The sequence below is a fragment of the Zosterops lateralis genome, assembly GCF_965231275.1.
Source record: "Zosterops lateralis genome assembly, chromosome: 2".
NCBI lineage: Eukaryota > Metazoa > Chordata > Aves > Passeriformes > Zosteropidae > Zosterops > Zosterops lateralis.
In genome coordinates this window covers 9,118,886-9,146,366 of record NC_139763.1, presented here as the reverse complement: position 1 = coordinate 9,146,366, position 27,481 = coordinate 9,118,886, and the positions used below count along the sequence as shown (strand labels likewise).

At 40.6% G+C, this 27,481-nt stretch overlaps 1 protein-coding gene across 1 annotated transcript; it reads left to right on the top strand.

Annotated features, from left to right (window-relative positions):
• Positions 1–1,065: 1,065 nt before the first annotated feature.
• Positions 1,066–26,132, top strand: OTC (ornithine transcarbamylase; the record flags this gene model as incomplete). The annotated part of the gene is made up of 9 exons (XM_083855081.1): positions 1,066–1,185; positions 1,782–1,863; positions 9,425–9,512; positions 14,761–14,914; positions 21,786–21,908; positions 22,597–22,650; positions 22,750–22,899; positions 23,415–23,552; positions 25,563–26,132. The coding sequence occupies 9 exons, from the start codon at positions 1,066–1,068 to the stop codon at positions 25,620–25,622; spliced, it is 969 nt and encodes a 322-aa protein (XP_083711207.1). The 3' UTR covers positions 25,623–26,132.
• Between the last annotated feature and the right edge of the window lie 1,349 nt (positions 26,133–27,481).

The window sequence follows — 27,481 nt, the reverse complement described above, 5'->3', positions numbered from 1 at the left end:
TCAGGGTTTGGCAATTAGCAGGTGCTGCATCTGAGCTGGTCTCAGTGGTGAGCTAAAGGGAAATATAAAACACAAATACAATTGGAAATAGAAAAGCGTTAGCTGCACTCATTCCACATCATTGCACTGCTTTGGTCTCCATTTCATTAGATCACTCTAAAAAGTTGACTTTAAAAAAAAAGACATGTTCAGCTCATACCCATCAAAACCTTAGCAAGAGTACAGTGTGGGCTGTGTAGTGCTAAGGAGGGCTGTAAGTACAGAGCCAGGGAAAGGGCTGAGCTGCCACACTTCCCTGTAAATCTTCAGCCTGTGAAACATAGGCTTGGACAAGACTTTCATTAAGACGCCTCATCTAAGCTAGAGGAAATTTGATCATGTAACTTCTGTGGGTGATTATCAACATCCAATTTCATGTGATTCTGAAATTCTAAATCTGGATGGAGGCCAGAATACACTGAATAAACACCACATGTCCAGAATGTCTCTTGTGGGGTACAGTAAGGCTGTTTTCTTGGAGATTTTTTTACCCTTTCCCCCAGTGTAATCAGGATATTTCATACACATTTATAGAAATGCCACCTTTTGTGAGAGTGGGGTTGGAATGTGGCAAGTGTCTACTCATCCATAAAGCATAAGGGAGGGAGAAACAGCACTGAGATCCATTTCTGTTATTCTATCCCCTGAAAGGGCAGCTTTGGGGTCTACACATAAATCATTTTACCAGGTTCTGAATGGCTTTATTTGACAGGCAGCATGCAGTTGCCATATGCATCTCAGAAGACAGAAGAAAATACATCTAATATTCTTTTTATTATACAATTTGAAATATTGTTACAGTGGCCATCGATACAGTGCACAGTGGCACTCTGTGCCTGTCTGACAGAGGAGTTATTTAAAGTAATTAACACACTCTGTCAGGATGATCCAGCTGGGTCATGGGAGGGGTGTGGGAGATATTTCAGGTGCTTGCTCACCAGCTTTAGCACATGTACAATTTAGCACTGAATGGCAAAAAATACACTTTTTTTTCTCTTTTGACCCAGGTGTGGGACACAAGCTCAGATGAATGTTCATATGAAAGGTCGGGACCTCCTTACTTTACAGAACTACACAGCTGATGAACTGAAGTATTTGCTGTGGATGGCATCAGATTTGAAACAAAGGATAAAGCACAAAGGAGAGGTAAAATGGTTTAACTGTCATTTGGCTCCCTCAGATGTTGAAATAAATACTGTACTGAAGGGTATTGTGAAAAAGACTTTCAGATGTCTTGTCCTAAACAAAATCTCCTGAGCTCTTAAATACTGTAAATCGTGTGCTACAAATCAAAGAGCCTTCCTGTAAAAAGTGTCCAGAGATACTCTTTAAACACTTCAGAGGACTTTGTGAATGGAAAGGTTAAACAGGTTTGTGCAGCTAACTCCCTGTTGTATCCAGCACCATCCATCCACACATGGTGTACATGCAGCACTAAATGTAGGAAATAGAAGACACTTCCCTGCATGGGATTAAATTAGTATCTGAATTCTCCTTAATGCTGGCTCAAATTAAGTGCCAAAATGCAGTTGCTTTAACCCTAGAATTACTTCTTTGCCTTTAACCTTTCCACTAGTAAATTTATTGAAGGGCAGAAGAACAAAACCACAGGTAAAAAAACCCCAAACAAACAGCACTTTCACAAGTTTTCTAATGGTGAATTTTAACGTGCAAGAAGTATTTCATACTTAAAAGTGTATAACGATTATAAAATTGAACTACCTTCATTTTTCATGTTTCAGTATTTGCCTTTGATGCAAGGCAAATCTTTGGCCATGATTTTTGAGAAGAGAAGCACAAGAACAAGATTGTCTGCTGAAACAGGTAGGTCTGAGCAATGGCACAGTAAGATTTCATATGAAATTGTATACATTGAGTATGTACTGAAAAAACTGCATAATTTTGCATTTAGCAATTTCTACTCAGGAGAAACCTAAACTTTGAAAGCAAAAATAAGAAAAGAATGGTCACCCTTTGTGTTTCACCTTGCATATTAATTTCACAAGCACATGGCTTTGGTCACTGAAATTTTGTCAAAATCTTCCAAAACATGGTAGATCAGACATAAAGTAACAGGCAGAAGTGAGCATTTCTGGTGCAAGCTCCCAGCTGTACTGGCAAGATGTACATTTCCTAACATCTACTTTAGGAAGCATCACAAATTTAATTTTGTGCAAGCTCTAATAAATATTTTTCTAATGTAATATGCATTACCATTGTTACATTTCAAAGTATGTTTTTAGGCTGGGAATCACAGTAATGACTTGATATAAATTCGAAGGGGAAATTAACATGATTACCTACAGGGGAAGATAACTTGATGGAGACTCAAAGGCATTAGCCTAATAATATCAGGCACTGGAATATTTTTTTCTTTTAGGTTACAGCCCTGCAAACACTGAAACGTACATATGGTGCCTTTATTTACATGGTAGTTGTTCTGAATTCAATGGCACTGCTGAAATAAATCACTCATCAATCAATCAATCATTCAAGAAATAAGAAATAACTCTGAACTGGTGATGCATCAAGGAAGAACTTGCTCTTCTCCCATTTAAGTTGACTTAGCATCCCTCACTTCCCCCTAGTGAAGGAACAGGAAACCTGTTGAGTATTCACATTTCTTTACAAGCTGTAAGAGAGAAGATAAAAATAATGGAAGGAAGAAGCAGATACATTAACTCCAAGCATCTATGAATTCGCTTTTGTATTGTCTGGCACAGCCATTTGCCTGCTGATCCTGCTGTTTAAGCAGTTCTTGCTTTCTGTTTTCTCTAGATAGTGAGGACTTACTAATGTGCATTCCCTCTCTGTGAAGACCACCCACCTCTTAATTCCTGAGTTTTTAGTTCATTTTCTTGTTGCCTGCCATCCTGGTATATGGCCAGATAATGAATTCTCTGGATCTGTTTATCCTTCATTCTTCTGTATTCAGAGGGAAACACTGTTTAGTCCTTGGCTTTTGAAGGCTTATAGAAGGGGAAGCTCAGGAAAGTTCAAATGAATTAACTTAAGGATGGGAGTTAATGCACATAAATTCATCCAAGGGAGAATTAAGCTCCAGTGAAATAAAACAAATTTATTTCTAAGTGAGGGCTTCCACAAGGGAGTTTAATGCAGTTTAGCTTCTGTGCATTAACTTCACACCTTCAGTTAATTGGTCTTAAGTCTGTTAAGCCTAAGACTTTGCTTCAAAGGCAGACTCAAGTTTTTTCTGTCCACAAAAGCTTTATACATTTCAGCTGCTTTTTTAACATAAATTATTCCCTCCTTGGAATTTCTAACTCAAAATAAATGTGGGGGCACATGTGTCCCTTTTAGCTAAACAAGATAATTTAATACCAAATTTCTAATGTCTAGTGAAAGTAGACAATTGCAGTGGGTTGAAGTGTTTATTTATAAAGTTCCTGAGTCATCTTAAATAGCACTTCCCAAGAGCTGCCCCTTCAATAACTTGAGGGAGGTCACTTGTAGGGCAAGGTCCTGGGGGATGAGATTCATCTAAACAAACTTTGCAACTCTCAGGAACAGCTAAATCAGTGAAATTCATTACAGACTAGAGGCTTGGAAAGCACTGATTACAAAAATCTTCTCTGTGCAGGGTCTAGGAGTTTGTTAGGGTGTGTTAACACCATGGAAGTCTTTTCAGAATTCCTATTGTCCCTGTGCCTATAAAGAACAACATTATTGAAAAATAAATAAACAGAACGGTTGAAGTTGGAAGTAATCTCTGAAGGTCATCTAGTCCAATGCCCTGCTCAAGCAGGGTCTTCTAGAGCCAGTTGTCCAGGACCATATCCAGAAGTCTTTTTGAATATCTCCAAGGATGAAGATTCCACAATCTTTTGTGGCTACCTATGCCATTGCTCAATCAGCTTTTCAGTAAATAGAATTTACTTTTCGGAGGGATCTTCCCAGTTTGAGCCCATTGCACTGCTGAAAAACACCTGGCTCTGTCTTCTTTGCCTCCTCCCTTCAGGTGTTTATATATATTAGCAATATTCCCCCTGAGCCTTCTGTTCTCTAGGCTGTGCTGTCCCAGCTCTCTCACCTTTTCTTCTCATATGAAATATGCTTCAGTCCCTCAGCCATCTTTGTGATCCTTTGTTAACATGGACATACCAACTGTATCCAATATGTCTCATACTGAGGACCCCAAATCCAGACTCTCAAGGTTTGGTCTCACCAGTGCTGTGTCAAAAGAAAGGATCACCTCGCTCCACCTCCTGGCAGTATTTGTCTGGTGCAGTCCAGGACACCATTCCCCACCCTTGCTGGAAAAGTGCACACATTGCTGGATCATGTTCAATTTGCTGTCCACTAGGACCCCCAAGTCCTTTTCTGCCAAGCTGCTTCCCAGCTGGGAGGCCCCCATGGTGTCCTGGGGCATGGAGCTGTTCTTCCTCAGGTGAAGGACTTTGCATCTCTCCTTGCTGAACTTCATGGGGCTCCTGTCAGACCATTTTTCCAGCCTGTCAAGATCCCTCTGGACAGCAGCATGACCCTATAATGTACCAGCCACTCCTCCCAGTTTTGTGTCATCAGCAGACCTGCCGAAACCACACTTGGCCATTGTGACCCTTAACACACGTGTTAAACAGGATTGGACACAAATAGACCCCTCAGGTACCACTGGTCACTGGCCTCCAACTGTACTTTGTGCTGGTGGTCACCACTCTCAGGCCTGGCCATTTGGACAGTTCTGAACCCATCCCAGGCTCTGCTCATCCAGCCCAGGCATCCACAGCTTGGCTGGGTGAATCTCATGGGAAACACTGCCAGTGGACACAATGAAAGGGAGGCAAAACCCCTGCCCTCCACTCCTCTACCATAAAATCATAGAGGTTGATCAAGCTGCTCAAGCATGACTTCCTCTTGGTGAAGCCATGCTGACTACTCCTGATGATTTTCTTGTCCTTAATCTGCCTAAAAATGGTTTCCAGGATTAGTTGCTTCATCACTTTCCCACGGATTGAGGTGAGGCAGCACAGCCTGTATTCCCTGGGTCCTCCTTCTTTGCCCTTCTTTAACTTAGGGGTGACATTTTTGCATTTCTCCCCATTGTCCAGATCAATTGAAGTTTATCAAAACATTAATTTATGATGCTTTGTAATAGATCAGTTGATATTTAAGGTTTTCCAACATCCTGTTTTATTCTAATGACATTGCAACAGTACTGAATAATATTCCACTCCTTGGGATAATTCATTGCCTCTTTCATCTTGTCCTAATGTGTATTTCTGAAACCCATATAATTTTACCATTTCTAAGATAAGTTGTTATAGTGTAAGTTTAATGCAGAACTAGAAGTAACTTCCATAGAGTAGCGGCAAAGTAAATCCAGTTCTGTGAGCCTAGTAGATTTATTTCTATCACTGGCTATTTTATTGGAAAATGTGACATATCTGCTATTACACTGGAAAATGTCACCTCTTCACAGTCAGAATCCCATACCCATTCAGCATAAAACCTTGTGTACTTTTTGAAAACAGAACTATTCACATGGTCATATATTACTTGTAAAATAAACATTCTCAGGCATGGTACAAAGGTGAATGCCCTGTTTTTGTTATAGCTTTGGTGTAAAATATTCTGATTGTCGCTGTTGCTCTTGAAATATACAGCTGCAGTTATGTTTTAGTGACTAAATCATAAATAAATCCAACCATTTCACAGATGCTGAATGCAGGCAATATTTCACAGGGTAGAAATGAAGGGGAAGAAGTGCAGGTAGGAAAGCTCAGGCTACCCTCTCTTGTTGAGCACTGGGATATACAAGATCTTAACAGCCTTGCAGGGGTTCAGTGCTACTGGCTTTAGTGGAATTACTCCCAACTCGTTCCTCCTACACAGTGGGGTGAGAGAAACATGATGGCCATGTCTGAAGACTGCTACACAGAGTCACAGAAATAATTGCATCACAGCGTATGAACTGATGTAGTGGGGATGGTGTTACATGGCAGGGGTACGGAGTCTGTTTTCTGTTGGAGTGGCTCAGTATTATTTAGTTTGGCCTCATTACAGAGGGCCCAAATGCACTCTTAGTTTATTCTCCACTTGAAAGGGTAGCTTAAAAATAACTTTTAAAAACTGCTTATCAGTTTTAGCTTCTGCTTTAGGAATGTTCTGTAATTGCTGCCTAGGAGAGTTCTTTGTTATCAGTCTAAACGGAGAAATACTTCCCATTTTGTAAGTCCAGGCAGGCAATGGGGAAATTAATAAATGCAAATCCATATGTCCTGAAATTCTGAAAAAGATCCTTCCTTTGAATCTGAGATGACTGTGTGTGTCTCCTGTGACAGCCTCAGAACTGTGTAGCTAATCTGTGAACTACAGGATTCATTTTGGCCCCCTTCCCCCACGCAGCAGGGACAGCCTGGAATGAAGATTTCACTCATGTCCTGCCTGAAAGAGTCTGCATGGATGGGGTTCAATAATGTGCGACAGCTTGAGGCATGAAACTGTGTACTTTGAAAACTAACAGTAGTGAGAAGTGTGGACATGAGGTAATAATCTATTCTGGATTTGCAGTATGATGTTAGTAGTTTATTGAAGATATCATGATTCATATAAATATTTAGCATGTGGTCTTGGATATGACCAGGTTGTGACAACAAAGAGGATTAGATCTCCCAGTTTAACACAGCACTCCAATGTTTATTTGCTGAGTTGGTGCCTGCATATCTTCAAAATCATCTTTTTTTCGCTTTCTACTGGTAGTCTGGATGGAAGAATCTGAAAAAGATTCTGTCTCTGCAACTATATACAAAGCTAGAGCACAGAGCTCCTGTATTTCCAGATGGAAAGTTTTGGATGGAAATATGTTCCCAGGCCCTGCACAGATGGCCAGTTCATGAGCAGAAAGCCCAACACATCAGGGCTCTGCTATGTACACAGACTCCAGGTGGCAGCTCTGACTGGGCTGTCTGATGTCTGGCAATTCTGAATAAATGTTCAGATTCCTGTTTTTTTTTTTTTACCTGGGCATCATTTATAGAAAACAGAACATGTCCACTGGAGCCTGTCTGGACTGTGAATCATCTACCAAAACATATGCATTTAGAATCCTAAAAGGCAGAGTTGCTGTATTGTGTGGAACTTGCAGGAACAAATCAGTGGCATAATTGTATATGACTCCAAAAAATCCACAATAATTTGGGAAGGAAAAGTTACTGCCAATGACAGTTCATCCTGGAGGTCTTGACATAAAAATTTTCACTGAATAAACAGGGTGTAATGTGTCATTTGCATATACTGTCCTCTAAATACAGTATTTGTGTCTGCTGCAGAGGGGAGGTGAAAAAAGTAATAGAATAAATGGTGCTTCATTCTTAAAAGTTTGCTGTGTCTGACTTGCAATATTGAAAGGAGCAATCCTTAATGAAAACAATAACCAATTAAAAAGGGCCTGTTCAATAAAATGAGTGTACACTGGCTAGGGGAGCAGAAATTTGCCCTTCAGGTGGGACCTGGAACATCATTACTTTTAATCTGACACTTAAGAAAATTGAGGCAGTCCAAAGACAGTGATTTGCCAGTATTTTTATTTTTTTTAATTTGCCAGTATTTTAAACTCCAGAGGGTGGCTGAACTGATGCAAAGCAGAAAACCTCACCTCAACCCTGCTGCCCACAGGAGATGGTTAATAAGGGTTGTTCTGTGTAAGGATCCCAGCTGTGGGGCCCAGACCTGCTGCCTGAACCTGTTGGTTTTATCTGGAAAAGGTTTCAGTATTCAGGTTTTATCCTGGTTTAATCCTCTTTTAAAAAGTAGCTGTGAGACAAAGTTTTTAATCTATGGCAGACCTGTACAACCACCGTGCTGAAGCTTCAGTGCTGAATCTGGCAGCAGTGCCATCTAATGGATACAGCCAGCCTGAACAACTTTTGACCTTTTCTTCTAGTTTTTTCTTCCCTTTTCCACTTCTATTTTTTTCTCTCTCTCTCTCTCTCTTTTTTTTTTTTTTTTTTTTTTTTTTTTTTTTTTTTTTTTTCTAACAGCACGAAATTAGTCAGCATCTTCAAGACATCACAGTTTGGTAGACAAAGTGGGGGTCTCCACTCTTTCATGCTGCATGCAGCCTTTCTCTTCCTGGCAATATAAAGACAGGCTTCTTTCTAGATTTTTGTCACCATAAAAGATTCATGCGCCCACAATGTAGTCTCAACAAGGCAGGTTTGCCCATACTAAGATTTTCTGGAAATTTCCTCTATCAGAAATGCAAGTGACAGGGTAGGATCTGCCTGCAGGAAATTTCTGTGCTGGAAGGGAGTTGTTCTTCTCACACAGAAAATGCCTTACAGGGCTATGAAGAGCCCAGTTCAAACCCTACACTTGGTTCCTCCCCAGCTGTGGGACCCTGTGTCCTGTGCTGGGCTTCTGCTAAACCACCTGTGACAGTTCACAAAACAGCCTCATCCTCCCAATGTGTGGCCATGAGGGACTTTGCATTCAGATTCAGTAGAAAGAGGCTTCAAATTTAAACCAGGCAAAGGCAGAGAGACTCAGATGCTGGTGAAAAGATGTTTTTTCCCTGTCTGTGTCAGATGGTTGCTTGTGGTAACTTTCTACTGGTGGTGCAATTAAAATAAAGCAGAAGAGAACCTGAGAGTTGCCCTTAACATGTAATTTATCTTCATCTAAAACACTGTTCAGACACCTTTGAAGTCCCCCAGAGTGTTTCATATTCTTAAATGATACTCAAGTCATTCCATGGTTTCCTGCTCAGGAATTGATTTTACTCTTCATTCCTAATCCATCCTGTTCTTTGGACCTCCTTGCAGATTCCTAATTATTGCAGGGCAGAGCGGTGCTGGCAGGGCCTGAGACTTTTCCTTTTCTCTCTCTCACATTATCATTTTTAAGGCACTTGGTCCTTTGAGACCAAATCCAAGTGTGTGGCGGTGTATGAGGAGGCTTAGGGTTTTCCCTCTGAGTGACTTTACATGAACAACAATGTTGATCTTTGCAAGAATGTGGAAGGTGACTTGGATGGCCCTTCTAGGATGGGAAGTCCCATGGAGTAGAAATGCAGCATGATGAATGGATTACCTGGCTCTTAACAGGGAGTAGCAGTGATGCTTGTGGCAGTGTGTAGCCTTGGAGCTTGAATGACTGTTCCTGTGATCACAGATCAGAACTCATGGCTAAGGATTTCAGTGAGGCATGCATTTGAGTGGATTTATTCCAAAGAACATTTATTTGAAATTTCATGTGTCAAATGCTAATAACTTTGACTGTTGGATGTCCTGCTGAGTTCTACCTTTGTTTTTGTAAATGTATTTTATACCAAGGAGATATAAAATACATTTGCTATTGATCTTGGCTATAAATATGAGTCACTGGTGTTTGATTTCTCTTTTTCAAAAATTTTTCCTCACTGTAGGATTTGCTCTCCTTGGAGGACATCCTTCCTTCCTTACAACACAAGATATACATCTGGGCACTAATGAGAGTCTCACAGATACAGCAAGGTTGGTAAAATGTCATTTGATTGATCACTGCATTTGGTAATCAATTGGGCTGACACCTGTCTTGCAGAATTTTGGAAGCTGACATTTTCTTTCTGGAAAATGTCAGAAGGTAGTCCAAATTTCTTAAATATTTATAGATCAGCTCACAGAATCTGTGTCTCAATAAACCTTTATTCCATCCTCTCAAGCTATCCTACACTTCCCACACTGAGACTTATTTTGGCATATAGAGTGTTAATTAGGGTTGCATTTACAAATAGAACAATTTTATGTACCTCAGTAGTCACGTAATTCCACTGGTGACAGCACATGAATTCTAACAAGACTCAAACCTTCTGGTTCTGCCGCCCTTGGAGCAAAATCAAAAAGCAAAGACATAATTTATGTTAGTTAGGCCAGCTGCTGGTGGGCCTTAACCTGCTGCAGTAGTGTCCCTGCAGTGATAGAGTGGCACTGAGGGCTTTTCTGATCCCCCTATTTCAGCAGCACAAAAGTGGACCATCCCTTTGTAGCCAGTTTCAGATTTCCTGCACCCACTGTCAGGACTGCTGTGGAGGCTGGGCTGTGGCTCCCTGCTCTTTCTGGCATCCCTGGAAGATCTCAGCCATGCCCAGTCCCACGTGCAAGCAGGGATGGGTGGCAGCCTGTCTCCATTGCTGTGGCAAGGAGGACGTGAGCTCAGTTTTTCTGCAGTGGACTGCCTCTGATGTTGCAGAAACAGAAGGTCATGTTTTGCAGGTGCTCCTGCTGTTTTCCATAGCACTCTAGCTATGGAAAGGCTTCATCCAGCCTTAGCATCATCCTGCTTTCTAGGCAGCCCTTTTGCAGCCTGAGGTCGATTCAGTCAGACTCAGCTGTTGGAAGGTGAGCAGTGTCTGAGTGGTCCTTTTTGTTCTAGTGAAAGATTTGCAGTGTCAAGCTCATCAGGCTCAATTCAAAATGTGCAATCAGGCAGATGAGTTCCATTGCCTCTGCTGAATACCACAGTTCTCAGTCAGTGGGAGAGACTGTTTGAGAACTGTGTTGCTGTTCTCTGTGATGAAATCCAATGAAAATTTAAGAAAAAAGATCAAACATTTGAACATTTTAAATTTTCCTTCCTTGTTTTTTACTACTGAAATAGAAGACATATGGGTGTTGATAGTAGAAAGTAAAAATCTCTGTCCCTTGAGATTTGAAAGTACTTAACTCTCACTCTGCTAGACACAGAACTCTGCCAGAATCAAAATGAGCTGCAGCAATAGAATCATAGAATGTTTTGAGTTGGAAGAGATTTTAAATACCATTTTGTGCCAACCCCCCTGTCAGAGACAGGGATACTTTTCAGTATCCCAGGTTGTTCAGAGTCCCATCCAGCCTGGCCTTGAACACAGCCAGGGATGGGGCATCCACAGCTTCTCTGGGCAATCTGTGCCAGGTCCTCAACACCCTCACAGTAAAGAATTTTTTCCTAATAGCCAATCTAAACCTATTCTCTGTAATTTTGAACCCATTCTCCCTTTTCCTGTCACTCCAGGCTCTTGTAAGTAGTCCCTCTCCATTATTTCTTGTAGACTCTGTTCAGGTATTGGAAGGCTGCACTTAGGTTAGTCTGGAGCCTTCTCTTTTCCAGGCTGAATAATGCCAGCTCTCTCAGCCTTTCCTTGTAGGTGAGGTGCTCCCTCCCTCATCTGCACTACTCCAAATCTGGCTGTGAGCCCCAGCAGCCAAACCTTCAGGAAGGGGAAGGATGAAGTCAGGGCCCTTCCAAAGGGGCAATAACCTCTACAAGCATTGTCCCACCAGCCACGCAGGACTGTCACCTGGAGCCTCTCTGCCATCCAGATGCCAATCCTACAGCAAATCTGACACAAAACCAGATATGCTTAATATGGGCCAGTTTTCGTTTCTTCTTCTTCCCAAATGTGACAGTAAAGAGACATTAAATCTTTTGTTTACAGTGTCCTGAATGGCCTTTCTTTGCACACGCAAAAAAGGAAAAAAGGCAGACTATAAACTACAAGAAACAAGGCGATAAATAGAAGCAAGCAAATCTTCCAGCTGTTCCCCATTCTGTGGATAAAGTTCCTACAATAGTCACTTCCCAAGCAAACCTTGAGCCCCCTTTTCTCTGTCACTGCTTGCTTTTCCAGGACAAATCCCTATTTATGGCTCTTACCTGGGGATTTTGCTCCTCTGTTGGGTCACAGCTCTCACCTGCTACAGTGGACAGGGGGTTTTCCAAATCCTTACAGAGTCCCACTTGCTCTGCTCTACTCCTGCTCTCATTAGCAGAAATACTACTGACTGCTTAATCAAGGCTGAGCAGTTTACCCAAAAGAACAATTGGAGTGTTAATTCCTTGGTGCTTCTTGTGAATGAATGATGACAGCCCAACCTCAATCAGCTAATGCAAGAACAAAAAAGAATGCCTCTAGTAGACCCAGAGGGTATTTCAAATATTTACAGCCGTGTTTCTGGGGCTCTGAAGGCCTTTGAAGTACCTGAGATTGAGACTTAAAGTGAAAGGGACACAGATCCATGAAAGTCGCAATTTTTATTAGAACTGCTGCAGGTAAGGGTTGAAAGCCTCGCTGCTGTGAACATATTTTTAGTGACTTATTACTTCTCATAAATCAGTTCCTCCATGCTTCACAAGACATTTACATTTAGGCTGACACAGTGGCAAAAAGTTACCACCCATTAAGGAGCTCAAAGCCTTTCAGTGCTGTTTAACATGTCTGATATATTACCTGAAATGAAATATAAGTACTCTGCCTGTATTTCCCACTGCAGAGCAGTTCCACTGGGCATCACTAAAGCTCAGTGGCCATCCGGTTCAGTGGCAGCCCTGAAGAACTCATAGGGTGATTTTACCAGTCCACTGGAATTATTAGGGCATTAATCTCTGCATTTATGGTGAACAGGTTTACTTTGCTGAGAACACATCCACTATCTGTTCCTGTGAGACTATAAGTGAAAGTGAAGTAGTCTTGTCAGAAGTTTAAAGCTTTTGAATGGCTATAAACTTTCAAAACAAAAGCAAAATTGCCTTGCATAGCAATATTCTATACAAAATATATGCAAATGCCCCATTTTCAAATTCAGAGGTCTGCCATACCAAAAAGGCATACTCTGTGTTTCATTTTGGATTCCTCAGAGGATACAGTTAAGGAAAAAAATTGAGGTTTTCTCTGTAGAAATAAAAATTATTTTGAAATGAGAGATACGCAGCATTCCACTGTACTCAGTGTTCCAATATAACGTATTTCCAGTCTCTGGGATTTTGAAGTTCATAGTCTCACTGTTTTGCAAAACAATTAAAAGAAAGAATGACCTAGTGGTTGATAAAATAAGAACCTTAAATGTAGTCACCTGATGAACCTGTGCTTACAGCCCCTCAGCTTCCAAAACTTCACCTTTGATATGACTCTTATATATTCAGGACCTTATTTTTCCTACACAATTCCAGCCTTATATGGTTTCCTTTAAACTGATTCAATTACTGGAGATATAATCATTCCCCTGTAATCAGAGACCTCCAAGTGAGGGTTATTCATTTGTGTTTTTTCCCCAAAGTCTAGTTTTATTTTGATTTCACAAAGAATAAAGCCAGTTTACAGCTGATTTTCCTACCGTAAAATATGACACCTAGAAATGCTGGCAGAAGGACTGTCTGATGTCCTGCTGGTAAGTGTCTAATAAGTCTGATATCTCCCTTCAACAGACTAAATATGAAAGTCCAGCAATTTTCACTAGCTGGTGATTATGACTGAATTTTCCTTAATGGCACACCCTATGAAGGAACAATCTTTAATTTCTTGATCAGCTGTGTCAAACAGAAATCAGCTGTCCTGACATCCTAAAGGGAAAAAAAGCCATAAGGAAAATGAGCAACTTCTCAGTGTGATTGTCCCTTTCCCTTGACTGATGGGGACTGGCTGTGTCTTGTTTAGGGTGTCTGCCAGTGAGGTGGCTAACAAAAGGAAGCATTCATCACATCCCTGATGACCAGTTCAGACCAGAACAGGTTTCCCCCAGAGAAAGGAACTGGTGAGCTAGGAAGACATAATGGCACCAACAGCAACTGTTCCAGTACTTTGTAATCAGTAAATACCTTGTTCAGTTCCTCCTTTTCATTTGTAGCTGTTATTGACAGTCTTTTCTTCAGAGAGAGCTCTACAGACAATCTTGTAACATTTTATAAGAGCTTTGCTTGTGTGAGGAATGTCTGGTGTCAGTAGGAAATGCTTGTTACTGGCTTCATCAGGAGCCCTTGCTGATGATGGTATTAACAGCTTTATTGCCACAAAAGGAGGTGCAAGACTTTGTCATGGCTAATCAGGAAGGCAAGATACTGCCAGAATTTTTTCCATATATTTCTGATTCAGTCCTTTTTTGTTTTGTTTTAAGGTCGTATTTCAGATAACATGAAAACACACAAAATGCTACTTCAAAGTCAGGCTTCAGGGCCTGATTAAAACGCAGAAATGCAGAAAAATTAAGAGCTCCAATCCATATTTAATTTATCTAAAAAATTCAGAGTATACTATGCTAATCCACAATGCTAATCTCTGTGTCTTTCACACTCCAGCAAATGAGGTTAATGCCAGAGTGGTACAGGGGGTCCTGCAATCCCTTTCCTTGTACTGATTTTGAAATTTGAGCATTACTTGAATGCTGATACCATGTGAATCAATACACAGGTGTGTAGGTAGGAGGAAGCAAGACAACAACCCCAGCCTGTTCTGTTTCTGTGTTTATTAAGATCAGTAAACAATTGTTGTAATCCAAGAGAGCTGTTTCTGACCCTCACAAAGTCAGGCTATTATACAAGGTCTATAATATTCAGTCAATGCTGCATTTGTTCTTTGCTAAAAGACTGAACAAAGTCATAAACCCTATCTCCTCTGAGGTTATCAAATTCTTCAAATGTTACAGTATCACACAATCTCTTATCTAAGTTCAGAGAGCTTAACATGTACTGATGTTCCATCTACAATTAGATGCTAAAGAGAAAAGAATATAAAATAGAGCAGCAGTTTTCATTTACTTACTATAGTAGTGTTAGGAAGTGAAACTTCTTACTTATTAGCAGCTTGTTAAATGACTACATTTTAGCCTGTTCTGCAGGCATGATAAATTATTCAGAAAGCTGAAAAATATTGATTCATTACCATTTTTTATTAATATTTATGTGTTGCATGGTGAAGAGTGCAACAGGGGTATATTTATTATGTTTGACTTGAGTATTTTCTGCTATCTTTAGGGTGCTGTCCAGCATGACAAATGCAATCTTGGCTCGAGTTTATGACCACAATGATCTGGACCTAATGGCGAAAGAAGCCACGATCCCAATAATCAATGGATTGTCCAATTTATACCATCCTCTTCAGATTTTAGCTGATTACCTAACTCTTCAGGTAAAATAGAAACATTTTTTTTTTTTGCTAATTCTTAGTATTTGGGGAAGTCAGCTTCAAAACCATTTATCCCTAGCTCTTTCAAAGTAGTAATTACATGGCACTTGTTTAAAGAGATCTTCATCCAGCAATATAATTAAGGACCTGTTTAATTTAAAACAAATACGTAGTTCTATCAGCTGTAGTGGGACTGAAGTTAAGCATAAAATTAACTACTTCATTGGAATTAGTCTGCAATTCAAAGAATGTACAGAGGGCTCTACATATTAAGACAAAGATGAGGATCTGGCTCAGGCAAAGCCAGCAGAAGTTTTTCCACTGACTTGAAAACACTCAGTAGTTTGCTCCTGATTCCTCCCTAATCTATGGACAGCTTAAAAGGAATCACTATTTATATATTAGGAGATTGATTGAACAAATTTGTTTTGAAAAGCCAGTTAATGTACCAGTACAAATCCCTAGTGTTCAGGCACTTTAACCAGTTTAAACTTTTCTCACATCAAAGAACAGTTAAAAGAGATCATATTTTTTATTTTTATCTAATGTAATAGTGGATCTGACAGCAGGATAACATTTTACACACAGAATACCAGATGTTTATCTGTGAACAGAAGGACTGTGTGGTTTTACAATCGGTTGAGGATCTGGCTTATAAAAAAGATTATTATACTGCAGGGCTGGTTGACAACTATGATGAACTCCTCTGACCTTGTTTACTTTCTGAATGAATAAAAACCACACTGCTTGAAAACCGTGGGGCAGAATAATTTCCTGATTCACTCAGCTATGTTTCTCAGCTGTTGGGGACTTTGCTATGGGACATACAGTGTGTGGGAAAGATCTAATGAGAGTAATAATTAAATTATTCATTCTTTAAACCTTAGATACTGAAAGACTCATGTATTTGGTGAAAATCACTTTTTTATTTAAAGTATTTTTTGGTAAACTTTTTATATTCACAGTGAAGAGACCAGCAAAAACTGGTGAACTTGAGACTAAAATGCTCACAGACCTCAGAATAAGGGAGACTTGTGAGATCACATTGAACCAGCCCCAGTGTTCAAATTGCATAAGACAGTAAGCTGTAGTGAGTGTCATCATTTTGTTGTAAACACTGTGTGCAAATATTAATCAGGAGAATCTTCTGGTTGTGTTTTGTGGGGTGTTCTGTCTTGCAAACACCTTATTAATTAGCATTTTATCACTTGTGAGTAACACTCTTCAGGAACAATCTGTGACTCACAGCCCACACAACCATGGATATCTCTGCCCCAAAACATGGTTTGATCTGGGCCACTGTGCCCCAGGTTCACAGTGCTGCTGCCCTCTACTCCATCTGCAGCTAATGAAGAGACACTACTGAGCATCTCAATTGCCTTCTGGAGACTCATCTCTTTCTCCACTGATCTTAGGGGGAAGCCTGTGGAAAACAGAAGGATGAGAACATGCCCTGTTGATCTGCTCCTCCTCCATTGCATCCTCCTGTAGGGCAGCCCTGGGAGAAGCTCTGGGTGAACATGAGCCCACAGGCTGCACTTTTCCCTGGTTTGAATATCAAGGGCAGCACCAACAGCTGTGGGTGCCCTTGCTGCACCAAACACCAAGGAGGACGTCTTTGGTGAAGAAGAAACAGGTCCATAGCAGTTGATGCTAAAACAAAAGATGTATTTGACACGGAGAGGTGTCAGGACAAAGTGAACACTTACAGAGATCACAAGGAATGGCTCAGCTTTTAGACAGACATGGAAGGTTTTAAATTTTGCAGCACTTTCACACTCAGCCTAATAAGCAGAGCACTATTTCCTCCATCTGCCCATCTCTCCCTGACTCCTTTCAACATGTTCTTAGCCCAAATTTTGTCAGGAGATCTTTATAGGGCAGCTGGGTGGCCACCCTGCTATGCCAAGGGCATGTTGCACTGCTGGTTGCTGACTCACTTTCCATTCCTGCTTTCTTATCCAGGAGAGAGAGGCAGGCAGGGGAGAGCTCTCAGCAGCTCCGTGTGGGTGATGGCACCGCCTGAACTCTCCCTTTCTGACCTGTTCCTCTGCTCCTTTTTTTTCCCTCTTTGCACTGTACAGCGAGTTGGAGAAGACTGGAGTGGCATCTAATGAAACAACATTTTAATCATATAATGAACTTCAGCAGGCCACTGAAGTGCGATTAACTCTTGAAGAGCTGTGAGCCACAGGGTCTAGTTGCTACTTACCCCAGTCAAGCTTCTAGTGGGATTTTCAGCAAGATGTCATCAAGTACCGCCTGCAAAAAGATTAATAATGGGATGTGGAATGGTACCACTGATTCTTTAAATGAGTTGAAAGTCCATATATAACATTTAGACTATTTCTGTGCAATGCAAAGGCAATTTATTTGATTTATACATATATGCAAACTACAATAGTGGCACAGTCTGCTAGGCTAATATTTAAATGTAACTACAGATTTTGTGCAGATTATTACTCTTTAAAAAATGTCTCTTCCCTATCCCCATAAATATTTTCCTGCCTGAATCTGTTCCTCCCTGCTGTCAGTACGTACCCAAAATGTACTCTTTTTTCTTTTCTTTTTTTTCCTTCTATTTTCCAGTGGAGCTCTACATGTACTCTGGCCCTCTTCATGCTTAGCACATTTTTCTGCTTCCATTTCCTATATCCTATTAATTTTGTTGTGTGCCTTCTTGAACCTTCCTCAAATACTTTCTCTTTGGTCTAAAACTACATAACTGCATGGTTTGTTTTGAAAAAAAATTTTCTTGCTTATAGCTTCTGATTCCCTTTTCCTCTTTCCAGGTGCATTTTAGTATTGTCATTTTAGTACAGTCCATTGCATCCCCCAAACAATTCAGCTGGTTTATTTTTAGGGCTGTCAATTCTCATTCTGTATTCAAGGCAAATCCTCATCCTGGAAATGTTCAAGGTGTTCTTTTTAGATCATGCAGGGTGCTCCTGTTATGAATATTGGGGTGAGATTCCTCAGGTTCAGCATCCTCCTGCCCAGTGCCTTCTTCCTGAGCAGCCTGGATCCCCTCACATGTTTGAAGTCTAAGCTGGCTCTGTCCTTTAATATTGTGCTCAGGGTTAATGCCCTCTATTATGCCAAGATAAATGTTTTCCTTAGCATACATATACACTACCTTCCTTCTTAAAGGTTGTGTTGAATTGAGTGTGCTTGAGTTATAACCCACTCAAAATGGTTGCAAACATTTAAAGAACCTGATTTTGAGGATTTGGGGATTTGGCCTTTAAAGACTGTGGGTTTGTGAGCACACACTGAGCCCCTTTACTCCCCTGCTTGTGCTGAAACAGCCCAGTGCTGAATCCTCCCAGTGCCTCTCAGTGTCCAGGGCAGGAGCTGTGGTTCAGCTTGTGCTCTGCTCAGCATGGCTGGAGGGCAGCATCACACAATTTGTATTCCAGAGCCAGCCTGGGTATTGACATTGATTCAATTGAAATTAATGTCACTGCCCAAATCAGCTCACTTGTAGCTGACTGCAGGATGGCCAGGCTGGTAATTAGAGTGGATCCATATGCCACTAGCTTTTATGTCACTGGTCTGGGGGGAATTTTCTTTTTTAGAAAGCAACGGTTGGCATACGAAATGCATCGGTGATTTGTTTTTAAACAGCATAACAAATAATGTTGACCAGCTTGAAAAGGGCTGCAATATATTCTCAAATTCTCCTTGCTGTGTGACCCCAAGACCTCAAATTTTTACAATTTTCAAATCCATCACCATCATCATCTTTATTATTCTAACAGTTAAAAATCCCAACTAAGATCTGTCCTGATCCTCTAAAATATACTGTATTAATAACCATGACAAAAACCAGCATGGGAGTAAGAAAGATAACTGGCCCAGCATCTGGTTTAAGCCTGGTTTGAGAGTCAGAAGATGCAAGTTGGCCCAGTTTCTCTTTTACTGGATTGCACTGTCTCCCAAAGGGTGAAAGCTTTGATTGGTCTCTGGCATTCCATTTTAAAATTTGACAGATTATTGATTCATTATTCAAAAGCTTGTTTTAATTGAGGGCTGTTATGACAGTTGTGGTCAAACATTTCAGAATTAATCTATAATGGTGTCAGAGTTTCAGTCTCACTGGAAACAAGTCCAGGCAGAAGCAGACACAAATGTCCCTAATTAGTTAACCCAGTCTTCTCCACACATACAGCAGGGTCAAATCACTGAGCATTCTTGTTCATTCCCAGGGTTGCCTACACTGATACACTGCAGCCATGGATAAGAGCAGAACGAAACATTGTAAAAGCAAGGGTGTAAAATGAGGATGAGAAAATAATTGAATGTAAAATTGGTATTATTTATTTAGGTGGGATTTTTCAAGAGAATAACACAGGCAAGTTTTATGGCACTACAGCAGCAATTACTAGTTTGCCAAAGAGGCTTCATAAGGAGGAAGGGCTCTAGACTTTCTAAATAAGTTATCTTTGTGTGTGGCTTTACTAGGAGTCATGTTCCAAATGTAGAGTGAAATTGCAGAACACCCTTGCAAAAGTAAAGCCTACATGAATATAATATAAGTAAAAACTGGGGAGGGATGCAAAGGGGGAATATCTTCAGAGGTTCTGCTGATCAGCAGGTATTGTACTCATGTAATTCAGAGTGTTACTATTAAAGCACTTTTAGCAGGATTTCACCTGTGTGATTGCAAATGCACATACTATAAAAGAGGGAGTGGGCATGAGGGGAAGTGTGTCTCATTTACTGTAGCTTTTGTATTACCTCCAAGCTTTCTGACCAACAGTCACCTCCTCTTTGCTGGAAGCTGAGGGTGTGTGTTTGCTTATAAGCAGTACAGTCACAGTCACAGTGATCTGGCTTTAGATGAAGAGGTTTGAATTACAGCAGCAGTGCACCAGTGGCAGCATAAAGCCTAGCACAGGATACAAAACAGGCTCCACTAGCACACACAGAGCTTGATTCTGCCTTGCCATGACTCCTTCCATTAGCAAAACGTCTTCATTAAAGCTATGTCTACTCTATACAGTAGTCACTGCAGATGTGGTTTGCAATTTGCAGTGCCTATCAGGGATCATTATACAGACATGTCCAGCACTTCATATTTTTTCTGTAACAGCTAGTGGCTTGGGAGAACAGAGGAAAGCACTTAGTATGCATTGTGCTTCTTTTAATGCAAAGTAGCAGCTGGCAATAAGGTGAAGTTGTTTAACATAGCAGTGTATTTGTGACTCTAGTCAATGCTTTGAGTATTAAGACTGAGATGTCTATTTTTAAACAGTGAGATGAAAAGAACTCAGGACTGTCTCACTTGCTTCTGGCTGTGGGTTCTGGTCTCAGCTATCACTAAGCCCTAAATGGAAACAACACCTTAAATAAATGCTTCAGTTTGGCCTTCTCCTAGGAGCACCATTGCTAGGAGATGTGGAAGGACTTTGAAAGATCCTTGGAGACCTGCAGAGTGATTATACTGAAATAACTTCCTTGTCCACAAAGTCCTGATTTGTTCTCCTGTAAATGCCCTTGCATCCGACCTCTGCCAATGAGCCTGCTGTTAACAAAATTCAGCTGAAAAAGTGATATTTTTGCAATACTATAGCCCTTAAACCTGAACAGTCTAGGGCTCTATCATATTTAGAACTTTACGGCACTTTAATATCATTCAGTATTTCAAGTACTACTATTTTTGACTCAAAGTTGTGATCACTTGAAGAAGTGTTAATAACTTTGTTCTGGAACAACTTCCCAAACCACTTGTTTAGGAGAAACTGCTGCCAGGAGAGGAGGGGGTAGTCCCAGCCCTTTTCCTATTCAGTTTTTGGCATCTTTTCTGCAACTGCCTGCAAGGTTGCCACTTAGTAAAATGTAGATGCTTATCCTCTCTGACAAGCATTGAATCATGTCACACAAAGTGTTGAAACACTGCTTGGCTTCCAGCTACCACAATGCAATTGTAGCATGGCCCAGATTTGAACTAAGAATAAAAGTCTCTCCAGAAATTTTTTCAGAGGTAGAGTTTTACAGAGCAGGCTTATAGGTGAATTTGGCTATGTCTTAAAGATTTTGGTATCAGCTTAAGTGCCTATAAACATTAAAACAAGGCTCATTAAGGAGCCTTGAATTTTCCTGCTCTGGAAATATGTAACCCCTGTTACTCTTGTTCCTCCTTAGGCCTTATGTGCTGGGGTGGAGGGACAGAGTAGCTGCACATGGCCAGGCTGTAAGTGCCATCAGGAAAAGCCACAGTTAACTCTGTAATGCTGTTTCAAGTTCGGGTAATCCACATTTTTAAAAAAATCCCTGCACTCTTTGGCTGAACAATGGAGAACAAATGCTGCAGGCCATGAGTGGCACAGCTGCTTCCAGAGTGCTGCTCTTTGCTGTCCTGTGCAGCTGTGGGGGGAAGATGCACTCCCAGGACATGGCCACTGCCATGGCCACAGGGAACAGAGGGTAGAGGCAACCAAGCCAGAGCAAACCTCAACAGAGATATTTTCACAATTTGGGGAAAAGCTGGAAGGAGTTCTATTCCAGGCATTAGGACTGTCTCTAAATTTATAATTTCTAACATTCACTGATGTTTATGAGGCCCAAGGAACAGCTGTACATCAGTGATGCTAAAATTACTTTGTGTCTGGTGCTGAATCTCTCAGCCTGAGCCTCACCACGTGGCACAGATGCCAGTGTGTCCTTTTCCAGGGGAAGGACCAGCACTTGGGCCTTCTTGGGTGACACAGAGGGCTTTTCCTCTGGGACCATCCTGTAGGAGCAGTAATTCCAGGTAGCATTTGAAGGCAAGGAGCTGCCTTTGCACAGACCCTTCTGATCATTCCCTCCTGTCCATCAGCCTGCCCAGCTCCTCTGGAATGTAACCCAGAGCTTGTGATTGCTTTGGCAGGAGCACTTTGGAGGGCTGAAGGGGCTCACCATTGCCTGGATCGGGGATGGCAACAACGTCCTGCAGTCCTTCATGACCAGTGCGGCAAAGCTGGGAATGCACCTGAGGATTGCCACTCCCAGGGTAAGGAAAACAAAACCCGTGGAGAAAGGAAGGCAAACTTCACCCAGGCTTGTCTCAAACACCCAGGCATTGGTCAGGGGCCCCAGCTGGGGGTGTCTGCCTCTATCTTCAGTGCCTGTTTTCAGCACCAAGGTACAAAATCCCCATCCAGTGATTTGGATGAAAAGTAGGAGTGATTCTACTGAGTCCAACATCAGAAATGGGAATACATGACAGGAATATAAATCATGGAGGATCACAGTTCAATTTGATAAAGCCTTACAAAGTCATCCAATGCACTGTCCCCATTAAAAAAAAAAAAAAAAAAAGAATCTCTTTCAGCTGGGTGGAAGTGCTGCATCTCATTTTGTTTAAATTGGTGGTGCAGCATTTTAGAATGTTGCATTGTAATAGAGTAGAAAATATTTTTAAAAAGCAGTTTAGAACAAAAGAAAATGTGTTGTATATGCATTTAATTCTGTAACTGTCAAAACACATTTTTCTTATGTTTTTAGAACGCTTTCTGCCACTTCATTTCCAAAATAAACTTTCAACAAAATCAACATCATTTTCTCAAGTTTTACAGCTCTGAAAGATATTCTTCTTGCATGGCCAATGGTTCAATAAATATTTTTCTAACCATTCTTATTAATTAGCAAAGATCTTATACATGTTTCCATGATGTCTTACCTATCATCTCTTTTGTCAGGGCTTTGAACCAGACCTCAGGATAACTAAAATAACTGAACAGAACTCCAAAGAGGTAAGAGCCTAAGAAACAGCCTAGAATAGAGTTTATTTTCATTATAAATGAAGTTGAAGTTCCTTGTCTTAGCGATCTTCCTTATTTTACTCACATTAGTATGGTACCAAGTTACTCCTCACAACAGACCCTTTGGAAGCTGCAGACGGTGCCAATGTCTTAGTTACAGACACATGGATAAGCATGGGACAAGAAGAGGAGAAGAAAGAAAGACTAAAGGCCTTTCAAGGTTATCAGATTACAATGCAGGTAAGAACTGAGAGATTGGGTTTTATTTATGTTTTTACAGTTTGCATTTATAAGAATCAACATCAACAAAGAATGAGTTTGGGGGGGGGTTGAGTGGGGCCATGGAAAAGAGACATGCAAAGCTCCCTCCAGCTTAAAAAAACTCCCAGAGATAACAAAGTTTGAGTTATGTCATACACTCCACGTGGCTTGGCCTCTTTCAGAGCTTCCCAATGAAATCCAGCTCCAGAACATGTGCAGCAGAGAGGTTTTCACTCCCCTTCTAAAGTCAGAGGAATTGGAGTGACTTTTTGACTTCCGTGAAGTCAGCATTGAACTCTTACAGACTTGCACAGAGATATTCCCATCTTATTCACAGATGAGGAATTCTTTTGAAGTCTGTGGAATTCTTCTGAATTCATCATCCAAGTAACCAGAATGGGAGTTAATATAAAATTTATTAACCCTTTTACTAGTTAAGGATTTTACTAATGGCCTCACATATGTCTTTATTTTATATGCTTTTTAATCTGCAGACTGCAAAATCTGCTGCTTCCAACTGGACTTTTTTACATTGTTTACCCAGAAAATCTGAAGAAGTGGATGATGAAGTGTTTTATTCTCCACAGTCATTGGTTTTCCAGGAGGCTGAAAACAGAAAATGGACAATTATGGTAAGGAAAAGAAAAAAAAAGATAACAGTATTTGGAGGTCAGCACCAATTCTCTTCTGCCTTACATAACACGCTTGAATTCAATCTGGTTCCACAATAAATAGTAAATGTTAAAACATGTGTTTCAAATTTACCCCAGAACACATCACAATTTTGACTAGAGACAACATTGTAGCCCAAATACTTCTGGGCACAAATATGATCTATTTTGGTGATAATCTGCTGTTGCTTGACCCAGGTTTTATCACTAAGTGAAATCTACAATATAAACTGCCTTTTTTTTTTTTTTGGTAATTAAATCACTGGTAATTAAATTACTCTAATGATGAACTCAACTTCTCAATTAAAACATGTTAAACAGTGAGGTCCCAAGGTCTGGTCTTAAAAACTACAGTTTCCCAAACACTTAAAACCAGTTATTTTCTCTCAGGAAAAGCTGCTGCTGACACCAATGGGAACTTTCCCTGAGAAAATGCTGGAAAAGCAAAGATTTGAAAGATCCTGAAAAGTTATGGTGTGGCTAACAGTGTGATCCATGGGAACCATGGGAGGACACTTGGAATTTAACATAAACCATAAGTCTCCTCTCAGCATTCCTAGAATTTCAGAAAATTACTGCCAGCTCTCAGTAGCCTATTATTTTTTTTTGGCTTTAGATCCACCAAGTTGACAAAAGCTAGTGAAAACTTTCAGAGGCAAAAAGAAAAACAGAGATGGCATTGTCATAGTTCTGAGATGAAATCTAGATGTGCTCCAAATGAATAAATAAGGGGCTGAGTGTTGTGCTTGCTAAAACCTCAGACATTGGACACAGTCAAAATTACTAAAAAAAAAGTGTTAAATTCATACTTTTTGCCCTTGAAATTCAACAAAATGCTCGGATTTTTAATTTTAATTTTGCCACGTTTCTAATTGCCCTAAATATTATTTTTTAAAAAAGAAAAAAAGCCCTTTACTTTGGGTTCCAAATGCACATTTTTGGGGAGCTGGGGGGGGAAAGGAAAAAGTCATCTTTGTATTTTATCAACCTATAAAAATAATGAATGTATGGGTCTTGTTTATATAGCATTTTCTACCCCTTGCAGCACAGAGAGCAAACTGAAGAATAGATTATTTGCTCAGCTGTAGCTCCAAGCAGGGCTGAGTGCAGCCACAAACACACAGCCCTGAGGGGCTGCACAGCTGCAATTGAGCCACCTCTGTGTGCCTGGGTGACCCTGTCACACTGGGCAGTGATGAGGGGAAAGGAAGGACAGGCAGCAAGGTCACAGCTTCTGGAGAACCCTCACAAACCCAGTGCTGGGCCAAAATAACAATGTACAGTCAGACCTTGCTGTGAAATCACAGCAGTGTGAAACACATAAAGCCTTGTCAAGGCTTTTGCTGTGGGCACAGGTGTGGGAGGGACAGCAGAGCTGCTGCAACACCATGTTTTATTTAGCTGACAGTGCCATCATTCCATTTCACAGCTGTGCTTAAGGCTGGGCAGGCAGGGCAGGAGGTGTGGATGGCACACTCTTAACCTCAGGGGGGATTTTCCATGTTTCACTACAGAAACTATAGCTAAACTGGGTTAAATTTCAGAATCCATATTCTAGCCTGGCTCTCACTGATGCTAATGGAAACTGCTGAAATCCACAAGGCAGCCCGTGTGATGTCTGGGTACCTACAGCATCTCCTAGAAGTAGCTGGGAATACATCACAACATGCCAAAAAGGCCTCAGCATTTGATCTAAATGCTTGTGTGAATTGCTCCTAAGCTGTCCATTAATATATTTTGTCCACACTGAGAAAATCTATCAGCTACAATACAGAACATCCTAACTGGTTTTCAGCTGTTGCCTGATTCATCATCAGGAATTCTAGCAAATAAATCTAAGTGTGCCGTTTTTGTCAGGATAATAACTTTCAACACAAGGCTTCAGAGCTGGAAAATATTTCCCCCTTATTTATTTTTATGGAGTATCTGTTTCCAATGTGATTGGATTCTTTTCTTCTCTTCCTCCTCTAGGCTGTCATGGTTTCCCTGCTGACAGATTACTCACCACAGCTACGAAAACCCACATTTTGATGCTTGGATTCCTGCCAGGAGAAAAATATTCCCCATCAGCAGAATATTCTGGTCTGCAAACACATAGATCATCTTCAGAAAGAACCAATGCAATGAGTGATTTTTTTAAATAAAACCATATAGTTAGCTGTATAATATTGCATTACACTTGTGAAAAGGTTCAGGACAACAAACACCATCGCAGGAGCTGCTTTTCATCTGGATGCTCCAAGCTGGCCCTCCTTTTTAGGGATCAGCATCATGGAAAACATTTCAAGGTTGTACCTTAATGATTGGGTCTACCAGCAGCATAGGCAGGGTATAGTCTACAGGTAGGTGTAGTGGGGCTTGCACTGTGTGATATTGATGCCTAAAGATCTGTAGCTTTTTCATATATTTGTAGCTTTGTAGATTTTTTTAATATATAGTTGAATAGTTTCTAGTGCTTTTCCTGCCCTCTTTCACATTTTAGAAAATAAGCTACCCCTTCTAACACATCCTTGAAATTCTGTTTAGTCTTATTCTCAATAAGGGAATTTCTAACAAGGACACATTGTTTTTCACCACAATTTGAGAGACATAACAACATATAGGACAAAAAACCCCCTGGACCATCTCCAGAGGAGCAGACCCAAGGGTATGTAACTGGGGCAACTGATCTCTGATTGGATCTCTGCTAGATAGACTAATAAATTAACTTTATAAAAATTGTGGAAATCCTGTATTACGCGTGTGCAGAGACATATTTGTGCACCTGAAAGTTTTCACTAAAGAATTGCTTTTTATCTTACCACTCTTTATATTGTTTGGAAAGTTTTGTCTTTTGATTCCAGGCAGCAATATGACAGACATAAACCTGCCCCTTAAATTGCTGATCTTGGGAAGTGTGTGTGGAGAAGCAGTGCTGCAGTTTGCCTTGGCTGCCTGCACTTCCTGGGCACCCTGGCTCCTGTTTCTGTTCTCCAGCCAACCTCCAAATCCCAATCCTGTTTGACACCAAAAATACAGGGACCTTGTGAGCATTATCCTCCTCCATGGCTTTCCTGTGGGCTGGCACAGGGGGATATTGCTGTGGAATTGGAATAGAGCCGTTTCCAGGGAGCTGGATGCAGCAAAGAGAGACAGCCAGAAGGAACTGGTTCATTCTGTGCCTATCTCCCCTGGACCTTCATTCCCCAAACAGAATTTTGGCTAAAGAAGTGAATATTCAATTTTATTTTTTTTTCCTAAGCAAACACCAGGGGAACCACATGATGAAACTTGTACAGCTTCTTTGCAGAAATTGCTGCATTTTGCACTGTAACACAGCACACATTTCAGCAAATCCTTCTCAGTAGTAAACAACTTCATGACATTTGTAGTTTTTGTGATATCTGGGCATGTGCATTTAATATTTCAGGTAAAGCTTTGAGTTAACTATTAACAGATACTTTCTTTGTTGTTTCTAAATAATTTCAATTTTTTTCCCCCCACAGTAATACTGGGACAATGACTGCAATATTTAAAAAAATTCTGCAAACGGATTTGCATTTTCTGACCAGCTGCAAAACATTATTCAGTTCCTTTCTAAAATGGAGTTCACTGCAGGGCCACACATGACTAAAATGAAAATAAAGATACCTTTTTTTTCTATCTATCTATTTACAATTGATTTCTTGGTTTTGCAGGCATTTGTGTGTGTGTCTTGTTAAGATTAACATTTTCCTTTACAACATTACAGGGGTTTCAATAATTCAGTGAACATTTACACTTCAGCAGAGATATAGCTGCATCAATGATGTAGGAATAGGGTATGTGCTAGAAATCAATGTTTTACTTCCCAGTTCAGCATGTGGAGGAAAATACATGGAATACAGTATATTTCTGGTTGCAGTAACCAG